This window comes from Oryctolagus cuniculus, chromosome 3 (genome assembly GCF_964237555.1).
Source record: "Oryctolagus cuniculus chromosome 3, mOryCun1.1, whole genome shotgun sequence".
Classification (NCBI taxonomy): domain Eukaryota; kingdom Metazoa; phylum Chordata; class Mammalia; order Lagomorpha; family Leporidae; genus Oryctolagus; species Oryctolagus cuniculus.
Genome location: NC_091434.1, coordinates 85422475 through 85439654, shown reverse-complemented (window position 1 = coordinate 85439654; position 17180 = coordinate 85422475). Strand labels below are relative to the sequence as shown.

At 41.8% G+C, this 17180-nt stretch overlaps 1 protein-coding gene across 28 annotated transcripts in view; it reads left to right on the top strand.

Moving 5' to 3' along the window:
* The window catches only part of GPD2 (glycerol-3-phosphate dehydrogenase 2), a 240167-nt gene that overhangs the window by 169721 nt on the left and 53266 nt on the right, over positions 1–17180 (top strand). For all 28 annotated transcript variants that reach the window (XM_051848606.2, XM_070070848.1, XM_008258597.4 and 25 more), the window contains one exon: positions 15797–15931. In XM_051848606.2, coding sequence (XP_051704566.1) covers positions 15797–15931 — 135 coding nt within the window. The remainder of the gene's footprint in view (positions 1–15796; positions 15932–17180) is intronic.

Genomic DNA, 17180 nt, shown 5'->3' with positions numbered 1-17180 from the left:
ACCAAAAATGCTCCTTGGATGTCACTTCATTGACCTCAGGAAAAATCCAAGTGTCTCAAATGACATAGAAGTCTTTTCACAACTTGGCTTTGCAGGTTTACGTTAATCTACTCTCTTTCCATGCGTGGAATTTCTAGTCATATTGTATTACTTATTATTTCCAAATAAGGTGACACAGTCTTCTTTTTTAAGTTGAAGGTTTGCTCTGTGATGTCTTCATCCAAATTTCTAGCGTTGGCAAAATATTTATACTTCAGAAGCCATCTATCCTTTTGTCCCATGGTACATTGGTCATGCTTTAGTATATCACAACATTGTATTATTAGTATTAGTCTACAATGTGTTCTCACTTAGGACTCCTTGAGGGTAAGGATACTTTGCTCTGCTGCAAGGCTTGTTTGTAATTAGTAGGCTATTCATGTTTGTTTTGAATTAACATAAGCTAGTTACTGATGCTTTCATGGTTTTTTTATACTGCTAGCAATTTGATGATCTTTCTGTAATAAGGTAGACACATATAAGATGTTTGGAAATTAATTTTCATGTATTTATAACAGGAATCTTACAATAGCCAATGAAGTTCATGCAAAGATAATATTATAGTCTAGATGCAACTCACTAGCACCTATGAGTCCTTTATCCCTAAAGAATTTTTTAAATAGTGTGATCACATATTTACAAGTAAAACCAACAAACTACTTTAAAAATTTGTTATGGTGACTTTCATAATTTAATTGATTAATCACTTTTACAGAGTTCCAGTTGCTTCATATATAAATTGAATATATATAATTGAATAAGTCTGTTAAATACATACAATTAAAATCTACATGGCTAATGTTTATAATCATACATGTACACACATGTTCACATGGTTATTTGGGAAATACTCATGCCTTACTTAACATGTATATTTAAATGCCAACACAGCATTGCAATTTTTGCTTGGTACTCTTTTTTCCTTTTGAAATTTGGGAGCTTCAACATGTGGGTATAATTTGTATTAATACAGCATTATAATTAAAATGTATTTATTCTTGCTAATCAGTGCTGCTTCATTTCACATTTACCTGGGTATACTAAGTGTTAAAAATGAGTTTATATCCAAGCCTTAAGATCAGAAAGTTATATTGTTGGAGCAAGAGATAAAATTAATTTGGGAGCGCAGAGCTCTGTGTTGACAGTTTTTAAAATCTTAAAGTTCAATTGCAGTGAGGATGAGAAATCTAACTGCTTATACAGCTCAAAGGCTAGATGTGCTGGAAGCAGGTGTAGGTTTTAGAAGGCTGCTATGCCCATATTGTAGGTGGGGATTTCCACCAGACAAGTAAGCCATGGGCTCTAATAGAGACTGGATCTCTTCTATTCTTTTATAAGTAGATGTAAGACTTGCCAACACCTGGTAGGTCATGAAAATCTATTCAGTTAACACAACTTGATAGAGAACTGGCTGGCAAAAATAACACAGTTATTGTTAATTCTGATGTTTGGTAAAAGTGGTTGAAATTAGTATCTAAATTACTATCAGTGAGAAATTATTATCAGGCTATTATCCTGATGATGTAGGAATATCTTTTTTTATTTTTAAATATTTATTTATTTCAAAGGCAGAGGGAGGGAGAGAGAGAGAGAAAGAGAGAGAGACCTTCCATCAGCTTGTTCACTCCCCAGATGGCTGCAATGGCCAGGGTTGGGCCAGACCAAAGCTAGGAGCCAGGAACTCTATCTGAGTTTCCCATGAAAATACTTGAGCTATCATTTGCTGCTTCCCAGGCACATTAGCAGGGAGCTGGATTGGAAGCAGAGTAGCCAGGACTTGAATTGGCACTCAGTATGGGATGCATGTCCCAAGTGGCGGCGTAACACATTGTGCCATGACATCAGCCTGTACCTGAGATTTTAAAACTAAAATAATCAGAATCACCCATTTTAGCAGCCTGAGGGCACACGTCTTCAAATATGGCCACTTTTAATTTCCCAGTCATTCAGATAATCACATGCCCTTATTAGTACAAACCACAAAGTCTCCCTCTCTGACCTCCCTGATCCCTGGATTTTTAAAGCTTAGAATATAACTCAGGTTTAGGGCATAGAATGGTCCCAGTGCCTCCTAAAGACAGAGCTGGGCCATCAGTCCACTGTGACCATTACTTCTCACAGCCACGTGAACCAGTTGAAGACTAGTTCTGTGTGGTCCCATGGATGCTTGTCCATTATGGCTGGATATCCTCACTGGGTTACTGCACAAGTCACAGATGTGCCCTGTCTTGGGTTCCTTCATAGCATTTATCATGGTTCTTATTGTTTGCCTTCTTATTGCTTATATTTGTAGCAGAAAAGGTTCTTCGTAAATATTGCTTAAATTAATGAAGAAATGCGTACATGCATGAATGAATATATGTAGTGTTTCTGAAGCAATGAGACATTAGTTCCAGAGACAGAATCTAGACCTGTTTTTGACTGAGAGAGAAGGAGGAAGGGCTTGTCACTTATGCTTCCACCCACTCCTTTATCCACGGAGTTGCTATCAGTCATGTCATTCTTTCCTTCTGCAGCTGGATACAGTTTCCAGATCCTCAGGACTGCAGTCTAGCCATGTCTTGTAATAAATTGGAGGAGGCAGAAAAAATGGAACTTTTTGATGTCAGAGGATATGGAGAAGATTTCTCACTGTAGCAGTTTGAAAACTTCGGCACACTTCCTACTGAATGGTGGGATCTATATCCCCTGTCTTGAGTCTGGACTCTGAGTGCTTGACCGATAGAACGTAGCAGAGATGAAGTACTGGTTTCCTAGAAAAGACCGCTAGAAACTGGCAGTTTCCACTTCCAGGGTCTTTGTAAATTCTCTCTCTCTCTCTCTCTCTCTTAGATTTTATTTATTTATTTGAGGTACAGTTACAGACAGAGAGAGGGAGAAACAAAAAGGTCTTCCATCCACTGGTTCATTCTCTAAATGGCCACAACTACCGGAGCTGAGCTGTTCCAAAGCCAGGAGCCAGGACCTTCTGGGTTTCCCATGTGGATGCAGGGGCTTAAGCACATGGACCATCTTCTGCTTCTTTCCCAGGTCTTAAGCAGGGAGCTGAATTGGAAGAGGAGCAGCCAGGACTGAAACCAGTGGCCATGTGGGATGCTGGTGCCACAGACGGTAGCTTAGCTCACTACGCCACAGCACCAGCCCCAAATACTCATTCTTAAGCCTAGCCACTGTGCTGTGATGAAGCCCAAGCTGCTTTGAGACAAGGCCCACTTGGAGAGGCAACCAGCACCAGCTTGCCAGTCTTGGGGAAGCCATCTTAGAAATAAATCTTACACTCTCAGTGGAGATAGCCCAGCTGATGTTGTATAAGCAAAGATGAGCTGTTTCTGCTGAGCCCTGCCCAAACTGCAAGCTCATGAGAAAATAAGTGGCTTCTGTTTGATGCCACTAAGTTTAGAAGGCTTTGTTATACAGTAGTAGTAACTGGGCGCTCACATAACTTCAGCCTCAGCTCCCCCACCTTGGCTCTGTCTTCAAGATCAAACTGTGTTTCTTTCTCTGCCGGGTTCCCTTGTGGGCCTACAGTGTTAAGAAGCAGTTTACATCCTATGCCATCTATGGAATGGGAGAACCTCTTCTGCTCCTTGTATCCATAGTCCCTTAGGAGGATTGCTTAGCCTGTGGCGCCACCACCTATCTGGCCTGTCAAGCAGGCCATGCTGAATTCTTGCACATTTTGTGATAGATTGTAGTCTTTGAGCTTAAGAATGAAATACAGGTAGGTTTTTTTGTTTGTTTTAAGATTTATCTATTTATTCGAAAGGTGAAGTTACAGAGAGAGAGAGACAGAGAGAGACAGAGAGAGAAACAGATCTTCCATCTACTGGTTCACTCCTCAAATGGCCACAACAGCTGAGGCTGGACCAGGCTAAAGCCAGGAGCTAGGAACTCCCATCTCAGTCTCCCATATGGGTGACAGAGACCCAAGCCCCTGGGCTATCCGCTGCTGCCCTCCCAGGCACGTTAGCAGGAAGCTGGATTGGAAGTAGAGCAGCCAGGACTGGAACCTGTGCTCATCCCTATTTCTGTTAACACTTAGAACACTTAGAAGTGGACGTGCACTTGCCTACCTGAGTTGGTCAGGGAAGTTGAGTGCTGTGTCCCGTTTCCTGCTTCTCTGTTGTGTCCTGTTGCTCTTCATGCATACAGACTCCCTGGACTCAGGCACCATCTCTGAAGCCTCTTTAAGTGATTCTGCTTCTTCAGTAGACCTTGGCTCTTCCTGCTTCACAGAAGGGGAGCCACAGATGAGTGGGATGGGAAACCAAAGAGGTTATGGGAGGAGCACTTGCAAAGTGGTTAGATTGCCACCTGGGATGCCTGCACCCCATATTGTAGTTCCTGGGTTGCATCTCATCTTTGCTGTCTGTGGGCTCTTCCTGCGAGGCTGCACTGTCAGGGAGAGTGGGGCGATGGTGTTCTCCCACAAGAAGCTCCGGGGACGGGCTTCGGTGAACGTGTCCCATGGGAATATCTTAAGAGTTAAGAGTCCTCTAGGTGCTAAATATCCAGGCTAAAAGTAAAAGTGACAGCTCTGTCATAGGTTTCCTTTTTTTCCAGATGTGCATCCTCTGTCACAACTTTTCTGCATATAAACTCAAGCTTTTAAAGCGTCTACTAAACAATGATTCTTTACAGTTTCTTTCCATCCTTATTTCCAGTGGGCTAAAGGCTTCATATTTGAGGCATTACTCTTGGCCTTTAAAAGGTGTTTCAGCTGGAGTATGTCTCTCTTAAAGTGAGAACATTCCAATCTGTATTTTTTTTTCCTAGGAATTTTGGTTAAACCTGATATTCTCTTCTACACTGATGAAATGTGGGAGAGAAGCTCAGCTTCAGGCAGCAATCAGTTATTTGATTGCATGCTGTTGCTACACATAGCTGCATATTCACATTTGTGTGTTTTATTTTTTCCAACTCTGCTGGGACTGAGCACCTTTTTATACTAGACACTCTGTAAGCAAGTGTATTGACCATATTATCCCTTTGGTTTCTGCGAACAACTTTATGAGGCATATTTTGTAATGCCTACTTTATAGTTGAAGAAACTGAGACCCATGACGGTAAGTTTCTTGCCCGGAGCTAGTTAGTGTTGGTGCTATAACGCGAAGTCTTCTACATGCCTCTGAATGCTGTGCAGTACTCCCACTGGTAGTTCTGGGTTTCGTGATGGGGTAGTAGATCCACTAGGAGTGTGTAAAGTCAGTCAGTTCTTTTCATGGAAGTTGCTTCACCAGCTTTAGGACAACAGTAATCGTTTCTGTCTAATGACCTTATTTGGCTTTGAATGCTAACCAGAGGGGGTTTCTGTATTTCTTAAACAAGCCCTTGGGCCAATCAGGCTTCTCTATAGTTATTAGAAACTAAAAGTTTTTAAATGTTTTGCATTCATCAGGTTTGAAATAAGCACTCTAAAAGGATTTATTAAATGGATAAGTAAAATTCTGACAACAGTTTTTGAGCCTCCCCAAATGGCTATATCCTTAAGAAAAAAAAAAGTGTCGAATCTTAACACTCCATGCTGTTCACAGCAGCTGCCACACTTCTGCAAAACGCGTCAGAACAATTCTGAAAAGCATTTTGCCCGTTGGGAATAAGACCATGTCTTCTTTTACAATTTAGAAAGCTTTCCATTCACAAGCTGAATTTTCTAGATTACTTGTTTGTTCTTTTCTGAAATGGGTAATTGATAGTTCTGTGGTTTGTATTGAGCTTGGAAGAAAAATGATCTTTTGAAAAATGTATCATTAAGTCTGTTGTGCAGAGGTTAATCAGAGGGATGCAGTGGCAAAACTAAGCTATGACTTAACAGGATTGGGAGAGACAGAAGATTCGCCGAGTGCTTTATCCATGTAGTTCTCCTGGAGTGCTTCTCTAGGCAGCTTCTCTACGTGTACACAGGTTTTCACATACGCAATTAGTAGTGTTTATAGATTGCCTGCTATTCAATTAACAACTGAGCTGGCCATATCAACTCACTGCAGACCTGCCTTTTCATTGCCAGAGATTGTACCAGGGTTATCAACTTACACAGGCTTGGATGTCTTCCAGCTGTTTAATTATAGTGTCATGCGCTTTGCTTTTTCTAGTTTCATTAGTTTATAAATGTAATATGGTATCTTATTTCTGTGATTAACACTTCATTTCAGCAGGTTAAACATGCTGGTAAAGAAGTATTGATTTCTGACACTATTTCCCCTGTGTTCATTTAGATATTTTCACATGCCTTTTATTGATTTTTCTGAAAGTGGCAAACATGAGAAGGAACACCCCAAAATGCATGCCTAAATAGCTCATGTGAAGCAGAACCACAGTTAGCTCTTCATTGTCATTTCCTATATAGGCTTTATTTTCTATTAATTTTTTTAAAACAAACACTTATCTTGCCAAGCATCTGAGTAAAACATTAATTGTACTTTGAAATAATCAGTGTGTTTACTTTTCCCAAGCAGCTGTGAAAAATGTCTGTTCAATTTTCCTTCATATATTTATATTATTAAAATGTAAATGGGGCCAGCGCCGCAGCTCACTAGGCTAATCCTCCGCCTGCGGCGCCGGCACCCCGGGTTCTAGTGCTGGTTGGGGCGTCAGATTCTGTCCTGGTTGCTCCTCTTTCAGTTCAGCTCTCTGCTGTGCCCTGGGAGGGCAGTGGAGGATGGCCCAAGTGCTTGGGTCCTGCACCTGCATGGGAGACCAGGTGGAAGCACCTGGCTCCTGGCTTTGGATTGGCACAGTGTGCCGGCAATAGTGGCCATTTGGGAGGTGAACCAACAGAAAAGGAAGACCTTTCTGTCTCTCTCTCTCACTGTCTCACTCTTCCTGTCAAAAAAAAAAAAATATGAATGGGTTATCTATCAGGTATGTAATAGATGATACTTCAATTTGATACCAGAAAGACTAATCCACTTTCTCACTATCTTTTGAAAATGTTGTCAAGTAGCTTCATTGACGTTGGAGGTGATCCACGGAGTGTTTTTAGCATCTGGGAAATTAACAGCTGAAAAATCAGTTGACTGTCGTCTAAGTAGTCTTTAATGATCAATCTTTGTCTGCTTTATTTAAAGGTAGTTCTGTTTCCTTTCATTTCACTTAATTTAAAGCATTCACTTATTGTGAAAGGGAATATACAATTGTTTAAGAATATAGTCATTAAAAACCTTGTGTAAGCCTGGCCTGTTGGTTCTAGGGCCCAAATATTCTTGCTTTTGTTTAAGTAATGTCAACGCATGGTTTGAAATAAAAAGTTCAAATAATACTTATTATTCTACTTAATATTTATTGATAACTATACTAGTCCGTGTCCCTTTCCTTGATAACACTGGGATGTTGAGAAATACTAGAAGAGACATTGATGAAAACTTGGAACAGGGGGAGGGAGAGGTGAAATATTGGTGAAATCTTGTTTAGCCATCCTGGCAGTATGGGAGCCAGAAAAATCGAGGTGAACCTTCAAGATCTGAGTCATAAAAGGCTTGAGTTATTATTTTCTTCACATGCTGTGCCATGGAGAGTTAACATAGGTGACACATTCTAGCTGCTCTTGCTTATCTTGTGTATTGGAGATCCAGTTACTGAGTAAGGGTACTTAATCGAGAAAAATATTTTTATTTCTTTGGACTCATGAGATTAGGAAGAGAAGAGATTTTGAAATGATAAGTATGCAACATGGGTGGCTGTGTGTATTCAGAAGTAAAGAGTTCTTTTAGAGGGGATTTTATTCTTGTGGGCAAGGAAGATACAGTCAGATTTCTGTGGAAGGATACTTCATTCAAGGTGGCCATAGTGGAAATAACCAGCTTGCTGATCTACCGGGACAAGTCTGAGACCTGCTTGGAGACTTTTCTTTAGTGCTGCTTTGTGTAACATGATAGCCACTAGCCACTTGTAGCTATTTAAATTTAAATTAGTTAAAATTAAATGAGATTTGAAAATTCCAGCTCTTCAATTGTGTGATTCACATTTCAAGTCCCTAATATCTGCATGTTACTAATGACTAGTGAATGGGCAATGCAGGCATGGGACATTTCCATCGCTGCAGAAAAGTCTGTGATACAGCCCTGCTCTTCACAATCTGGAGGCACTCCACTATCCATTTAGAGGTGGAAATGTTCAATTTGAACTAGTCATTAAATTTTTGTTGTTAAATTAGAAAATTGATTATCTTGTATAACAAAAACTCTACATGTTGAAAAGCTCAAAAGGTGACTAACAATATTTCAGTAATGTCTAAGATGTGTGACCCTCCTTTCTCTTCTCTCTACTATACTCCAAGTTAGTTTCATTCAAGGATTGTGTCTCCCATGGTTACAATATGGCTACAGTAGCTCCAGGCAGAATTAAAAGATATCATAATGATTCCTTATTTTGATTATCTATCTATGGCTTTTGCATCTCTTTCTTGAGAAAACACTAATTGGATTTCTTTAGTAGTGTACAAGGTTTCCCCTGTGAGTAAGCAGGTAATAAGGAGAGAAGCCTGTTAGCTCAGTCAGTTGCTGTGTTTCCATATTTTTTGCTTCTTTTTGTTTTAATTTTTAATTAGTTTTTAACAAATTCAGTGTGACTTGTAGATAGAATTCTCTTTTTTTAAGATTTATTTATTCATTTGAAAGAGTTACAGAGAGGCAGAGGCAGAGAGGGAGGTCTTCCATCTGCTGGTTCACTCCCCAAATGGCTGCAAAGGCTGGAGCTGCGCCGATCCAAAGCCAGGAGCCAGGAGTTCTTCCAGGTCTCCCATGTGGATGCAAGGGTCCAAGGACTTAGGCCATCTTCTGCTGCTCTCCCAGGCTCAGAAGTGGAACAGCCAGGTCCCGAACCAGCACCCATTCAGTATGACAGCACTGCAGGTGGTGGCTTTACCCACTATTCCACAGTGCTGGTCCCTATAGATATAACTCTAAGAACATTTAGAATTGCTGTTTTTTATTCTAGAGTTTAGGATTAATGTCTCATGTGTTTATCTCTTCTGTCTCTCCATAGATATAGATTATATGTGTGGTCCTGACCAGTCATTACTGACGTTGTGTGGTGGACTGGTACAAACTCCTCATACTTCATTAGCAAACAGCATTTGGAGTAGTTCATAAAAATCTTAAATCTCAAAGGTTGAGAGTAATCTGATTGATGACTTGATGCAACCTCCCTGCTTGAATGATACTGAAATCCTGCAAGCCATAAAGATGAATTCATATCTTAAACATGAAAAATTTTGGGGCCGGCACCGCGGCTCAATAGGCTTATCCTCCGCCTTGCGGTGCCGTCTAGTCCCAGTCAGGGCACCGGATTCTGTCCCGGTTGCTCCTCTTCCAGGCCAGCTCTCTGCTGTGGCCAGGGAGTGCAGTGGAGGATGGCCCAAGTGCTTGGGCCCTGCACCCCATGGGAGACCAGGAGAAGCACCTGGCTCCTGCCATCGGATCAGTGTGGTACGCCGGCCGCGGCGGCCATTGGAGGGTGAACCAACGGCAAAAGGAAGACCTTTCTCTCTGTCTCTCTCTCTCACTGTCCTCTCTGCCTGTTTTAAAAAAAATGAAAAATTTGGGTATCTTCAAATATATATTTTTAGATAAATTTAATCCCAGCATTCATCTGATGTTATTCTCAGACTAAAAAGCTAAATGCCAAGACTTGAAGCTAAATAAACTTCTTAACACATTATGAACTTTTTCTCCCTGGCCCTAGTAGTGTATTCTTTCTCATTTTCTTTTTTCCTTCTTTCTTCCTTGTTTTCTTCTTTTAAGTATCATTTCCAAGAGTAAGACCTAAAAGTGACAGCAATATATGTAATGTCTTACTTAATGTTCTTCTATGACAAAAAAACTTGAATGCTTTAATTCAATCTTTTTTCAGACAATATAGTTTAAAGATATATTATTTCTGCTTATTAAAACAGAAAAGGTAAAATGTTTGTCACCAATTATTTGCATATGCTTCAGCTTTACTCTGGAAAGTCCAATTTGCCATCAAATAATTTTAAAGTTAGAGGGCTTCAAGAATTGAAACCAAATTCCTGGTCAGTGTGGCTACTTAGGGAATTTCAGAGACAGAGGAAGGACTGCGTGGTGATCACGGTGATGCTTTAAGTGGGCTGGATATGTTTTATTTTTGACTTAAAGGCCACTGTGGACTGTAATGGAAAATTGTGATATTTTCTACTTTTTTAAATATTAAAGCATGTTGCACAATTGTGTTGAGGTTTTCCAAGACTTGTAGAATTGTGTAATGCAGGAATTAACCTCCCATTCCATGGAAGCCTTCAGGATTAAATCTGTTTAAGAGAATTACAAATCAGAGGGGAAGATCTAGGCCTGGAATCCCAGTATTGAAATCCCATGTGCTTTCTAACTGACAAGTCTGAGAAGTCTTGGGCTTTTCCCACCAGTTAATTATGTTCCTTCTTTGTTTCAGCTACAATCCTTGGATATAAATTTAATTAACTACCCCTATAGAGATGTATAAGTACTTCTAATTTAAGATCACAGTTCTGAAGAATGTGGTCCTCAAGGAACTCTGTTTTAAGGAGCTAGATTTACTTTACTTGCATTTATCTTTTTTAGTTTTCAGATTTGTTTGAAAGTCAGAATTGCAGAGAGAGAGAGAGAGAGAGAAATCTTCCATCCTCTGGTTCACTCCCCAGATGGCTGCAAAAGCCAGGGGTGGGCTAGGCTGAAACCAGGAACCAAGAGCTTCTTCCAGGTCTCCCACATGGGTGCAGGGGCCCAAATACTTGGGCCATCTTCCACTGCTTCTCCCAGGCCATCTGCAGGGAGCTGGACTGGAAGTGGAGCAGCGTGGTCTCCATCCAGCACCCATATGACTTGCCAGCATTGCAAGAAGCAGCTTTACCAGCTACGCCACAGCACTGGGCCTGTCGCTCCCCTTCTTCGTGGAGGAACGACACAGGACCCTGCGCTGTTCTTTTGTCTGCTCGGCCCTCCCCGGGTTTGCTGCTGGTTCTTCCCAGGTTGGCTACCGTCCCTTCCACCTCCTAGCCACTTTCCCCACTTCCGCAGGAGAGTGGCACACCGCCGGCCGGCTCTCTCGGGGGCTGCACAGGTGTTCCTTCAGATAGATGTTCCCCTTAGATGTTCCTGGTGCATATTGTCTCTCTCCTCCTTTATAGTCCTCTTCCACCAATCCCAACTCTGCTACCCACACGCCGAGTACGCTGCTCTCCTCCAATCAGGAGTAGGTCCTACAATTTATTGGTTGAACTGGAGGCAGCTGTGTAGAAGCTGTTTCTCCCTTCTCAGCGCCATATTGTGGGAGAGCAGATGCATAGAATAAGTCTTAATTCCAGTAATTTAGTCTAGTCCGAGTTGTTCCCCACAGGGCCCATCTTGGATTTATCTTTACCAGAACTCTGTTTTTCATTTGAGATCAAGATTGAGGCATTATCTGTCATCCAATTAACTTGTTTTAGAGGTTTTCCCCTATACTTAGTAAGGCAATTCTTCTTCTTTTTTTTTTTTTTTTTGTACTCTAGTCATCTCAAGGAGTCTCTTTGTGACTCCTTCCACAAAGAGTTTTGCTAGATATATATGTAAATATTTTTATATGTGGTGCCATATATAGATATATGTATCAAGGGTTTAAAGGAGCTGACATCCAGCCTGCTTTATGCTTGCGAAACTGTACTCCCTGCAAGGCATTTATTAATTTTAAGTAAGCTGTGGGCATGGCATAGGCACAAACAGGTCTTGATACTTCTGTAATATATGTAAAATATTCCTTTGTCTTCTAATAATTTGAGACTTGAATCTTATAAACTTAGACCTTTGTCTTCATTTTTTTTAAAAAACATTGTAGCTAAATACACATAACACAAAATTTATCATTTTAGCTGTTTTTAGTGTCCAGTACTGGGCAGTAAGTACATTCACATTGTTGTGAAACTGTCACAGCCATCCACCTCCAGAACTTTTTCATCCTCTTCCACTGAAATTCCGAACATGAACTTCCCATTCTCCTTCTTCCTATTCTTTGGCAGCTGCTACCGTTCTACTCTCTGCCTCCGTGAGTTCAAGCACTATCAGTACCTCATGTAAGGGAGTCATACAATATTTGTCGTTTTATCTGGCTTATTCACTTAACATAATTTTGTCAAAGTGTATCCATGTTGTTGCATAGGTCAGAATTTTCTTTTTAAAGCTAGTAACTATTGGATGTATATACTACTCATTTTGTTTATCTCTTCACCTATTGATGGACATTTGTTTTTTGTTTTTTTTTTTTTTGACTGTTAGGAGTAAAACTATGAACATTCATGCACAGAATTTTCTCTGCTGTCAGTTCTTTTGCTTACATATCCAGAAGTACATTGTAAGATCATATAATAATTCTAAATATTTAATTGTTTTAGGAACTGGAATGTATTTTTCTTAGAAACTAAACCATTTTACCTTGTTAGAAGCAAAAGACAAGGGTTACAGTGTTTCCATATCCCATTAATACTTACATTTTCTGTTTTTGTTTGATAATAGCCATCCTAATAGATGTGCAGAGATATCTCATTGTGGTTTTCAGTTGCATTTTCCTGATGATTAGTGATATTTAGTATGTTTTGATGTGCTTATTGTCTATTTGCATATCTTCAATGGAGAATACCTGTTGAAAGTCCATGTCTTTTTCTTAATTTGGGTTTTATTTGATGTTGCTGTCGAGTTTTGGAAGTTTCTTTTATATTCTTTTTTTTTTTTTAAAGATTTATTTATGTATTTGAATGACAGAGTTACAGAGGCAGAGAGAGAGGTCTTTTATCTGTTGGTTCACTCCCCAAATGGCCGCAGTGGCCAGAGCTGAGGGATCTGAAGCCAGGAGCTTCTTTTGGGTCTCCCATGTGGGTGCAGGGGACCAAGGACTTGGGCCATTTTCTGCTGCTCTCCAAGGCCATAGCAGAGAACCGGATTGAAAGTGGAGCTGGGCCGGCGCCGCGGCTCACTAGGCTAATCCTCCACCTTGTGGCGCCGGCACACTGGGTTCTAGTCCCGGTTGGGGTGCCGGATTCTGTCCCGGTTGCTCCTCTTCCAGGCCAGCTCTCTGCTGTGGCCCGGGAGTGCAGTGGAGGATGGCCCAAGTGCTTGGGCCCTGCACCCCATGGGAGACCAGGAGAAGCACCTGGCTCCTGCCATCGGATCAGCGCGGTGCGCTGGCTGCAGCACGCCGGCTGCGGCGGCCATTGGAGGGTGAACCAATGGCAAAGGAAGACCTTTCTCTCTCTCTCTCTCTCTCTCTCTCTCTCACTGTCCACTCTGCCTGACAAAAAAAAAAATGTGGAGCTGCCGGGACTTGAACTGGTGCTCATATGGGATACTGGCACTGCAGGAGGTGGCTTCACCCATCTCACTGTGGCGCTGGCCCCTCTTTCATATTCTTATATTTTATTTATAAATAATTTCTGCCACACCATTGTGTCTTTTTGGTCTGCTAAAAGTATCATTTGATGCACAGAAGCTTTTAATTTTGGTGAAATCTGTCTTACCTGTTTTTTTTTTTTTTTTTCACTCTTGATGTCATATCCAAGACATCATTGCTTACTACACTGTCAGGAAGTTTCCCAAATTTTTCTTTCAAGACTTTTGTGGCCTTAGCTCATATATTTTGGTCTTTGAACCATTTTGAGGTAAATTTTGGTATGGTATATTAAAAAAAAAAGTCCAGTTTCATCCTTTACATAGGAAAATCCAGTTTTCTCATCTGTCAGATTTTTGTGGTAATGACAAAGTGTGGTGAAGAAGGAGGTTACACATGACCCCAGTTCCAGTGGAGACAAAGTTACACTTACATCTCTATTATACATGGTTGATTTAACTGATCTTCCACAGTAAGTGTAGCAGAACAAGGTAGGCATTTATTTTCTACATTTACTTCTACATCATTAGGCCCCTGTTGTATTGGTGCACATAGTCAGGATCTTGGAAGAAAAAGAGCTAAGCCACCCCTGAAGCTGTTCTAGATGAGGAAGAGTAGTTTCCTAAAACCGTGCCTTTGTCTTGTCCTCACCTCTGATGGTGGACCAAAACCACAGCTGATCTCTCCTCAGCTGTTTTTAGATCAAGGTTAAGCTCTGTTCAGCAGCCATCCAATTGTAATATAAACCCCCTCAATCCTTGGCACAGATGTGTAATTGTATTGTGGTAGACAGTAAGGATAATTCCATGGCATCTTGAATATTGAAACAACTTCCATACACTGTAGGACACTTATTTACAACTGACACACTTATTTCTGTGTCAGTTGTAATGATAATGGGATTAAAAAATAAACCAATAAAGTATGGAAAATGTCAACTGTTGAGAGACAATAAATTTAGTAGTAAGGGCTGGCGCCGCGGCTCACTAGACTAATCCTCCGCCTTGCGGCGCCGGCACACCGGGTTCTAGTCCCGGTCGGGGCGCCGGATTCTGTCCCAGTTGCCCCTCTTCCAGGCCAGCTCTCTGCTGTGGCCAGAGAGTGCAGTGGAGGATGGCCCAAGTGCTTGGGCCCTGCACCCCATGGGAGACCAGGAGAAGCACCTGGCTCCTGGCTCCTGCCATCGGATCAGCCCGGTGCGCCGGCCGCAGCGCGCCGGCTGCGGCGGCCATTGGAGGGTGAACCAATGGCAAAGGAAGACCTTTCTCTCTGTCTCTCTCTCTCTCACTGTCCACTCTGCCTGTCAAAAAATAAAAATAAAAAAATTAAAATTTAGTGGTAAGAATATGGACCTCCAAATCTGAAAAAACCAAGCCCAGATGCTTTACAAATAAAAGATGTTTTCCTCAGAGAAGTTGGTTGTCCAGGTTTGTTTAAACTTTTTCAATCTGTTTTCTCATCTATATGGTGAGAATAATAAAGATAAATTCTGTGGAACTTCATGAGGGTAAATGAGATGAGATATGTGTATCAGGTGCTTTGCCCTGTGCTGGATCTGCTGTAAATACTTGATACAAGTGTGGTATTGATATGGGAGGAAAAAATCCTGTTAGTGGCTTGTTTATTTAATTTAATCCATGTCTTTGTCTTCCCTGAAAAGGGATAGCAAGAGACGTTCTAGAAAGAAATTTGTAAATCTCTTAACTGTTCAATTCTAGTTTTTCTTGTTTTATTTTCTTAATTTCTCTACCTGGAAGGTTGCTAACATTTATTTCTCTTGCTTCCTCTTGTATCGGTGTCAGTGATTTTCAAAACCTTGAGTTTTCTTCATGGAAATGATACTTGTAACAAAATAGTTCTTTATGAGTTTTTCTTGTACCTATATACTCAGAGTCCTATATTTAGGGTTTTTTCCCTTTTAAAATGCACAGTCATGTGTATTCTTTTTCTGAACTCTTTCTTGCTTATATACTGTTTTACGGTTTAAAAATAATGTTTTTGAGGCTAGCGCCGCGGCTCAATAGGCTAATCCTCTGCCTTGCGGCGCCGGCACACCGGGTTCTAGTCCTGGTCGGGGCGCCGGATTCTGTCCCAGTTGCCCCTCTTCCAGGCCAGCTCTCTGCTGTGGCCCGGGAGTGCAGTGGAGGATGGCCCAAGTGCTTGGCCCTGCACCCCATGGGAGACCAGGAGAAGCACCTGGCTCCTGCCTTTGGATCGGTGCAGTGCGCCAGCCGCAGCACGCCAGCCGCAGCGCACCGGCCGCAGTGGCCATTGGAGGGTGAACCAACGGCAAAGGAAGACCTTTCTCTCTGTCTCTCTCTCTCACTGTCCACTCTGCCTGTCAAAAAAAAATAATAATGTTTTTGAATAAACCTGTTAACCCTTGTTATTTATTGATCCTTACCAGTGAGAAGAGGAGATGTCCTAGCAGCATGGAGTGGTATCCGTCCCCTCGTTACAGATCCCAACTCTGCAGATACTCAGTCCATCTCTAGAAATCATGTTGTTGATATCAGTGAGAGTGGCCTTATCACTATAGCAGGTATGGGGTTTTACCTTGTTATTTGCAAGTGTGTTGCACACAAGCTTGACTAAATTATTTTTTAAGTATGTATTTATTGTGAGGCAGAGAGACACAGAGAAAGACAGAGATAGAAAGAGAGCTTGCAAGCCGGCGCCGTGGCTCAATAGGCTAATCCTCCACCTTGCGGCGCCGGCACACCGGGTTCTAGTCCCGGTTGGGGCGCCGGATTCTGTCCCGGTTGCCCCTCTTCCAGGCCAGCTCTCTGCTATGGCCAGGGAGTGCAGTGGAGGATGGCCCAGGTGCTTGGGCCCTGCACCCCATGGGAGACCAGGAAAAGCACCTGGCTCCTGGCTCCTGCCAGGATCAGCGCGGTGCGCCGGCTGCAGCGGCGGCCATTGGAGGGTGAACCAACGGCAAAGGAAGACCTTTCTCTCCCTGTCTCTCTCTCTCACTGTCCACTCTGCCTGTCAAAAAAAAAAAAAAAAAAAAAAAAAAAAGAAAGAGAGCTTGCATCCTCTGGTTCGCTCCTCAAATGCCCACTATGATATGCTGGTGAACCTGGGAACCATGATCTCAATCCAGATCTCCCACGAGGATGTCAAGGACCCTACGCTACTTGAGCCATCATCTACTGCTTCACAGGCTGTGCATCATCAAGGAGCTGGAATTGGAAGCACAGCTGGGACCTGAACCCATGCGTTCTGATATGCAATGGCAGCATCTGAATTGCTAAACCAAATGCCTCCCTCATGAACTTGACTTAGCAGTATCTTTTAGCTCGATTGAGTAAAGACTTTATTTAATTACATTAAATCTTATGCATTGTTTTGCCATGTTTATTATAAACAATAGGTAAATTTTGTTATTAGTAATTGATAGCTGGTTAATTGTAAGAAGAATAAGGGGGACACGTGTTGTGGTACAGCAGGTTGCAATGCCGCCTGTGATGCCAGCATCCCATATAGCAGCACCAGTTTGAATCACAGCTGCTCTGCTTCTGATCCAGCTTCCTGCCAATGGACCTGAGGAGGCAGCAAAGATGGCCCAAGTGCTTGGGAGATCCAGTGTGGGTTTCTGGTTCCTGGCTTCAGTCTGGATCAGTCCTGTCCATTGTGGCCATTTGGGGAATGAACCAGCAGATGGACGATCTCTTTCTTTCTTTGTCTCTTCCTCTCTCTGTCTCCCTGCCTTTCAACTAGATAAAATACATCTTTAAAAAAGAAAAATAAGGATTGGTAACCTAATGAATTGTTCATCAACTTCATAG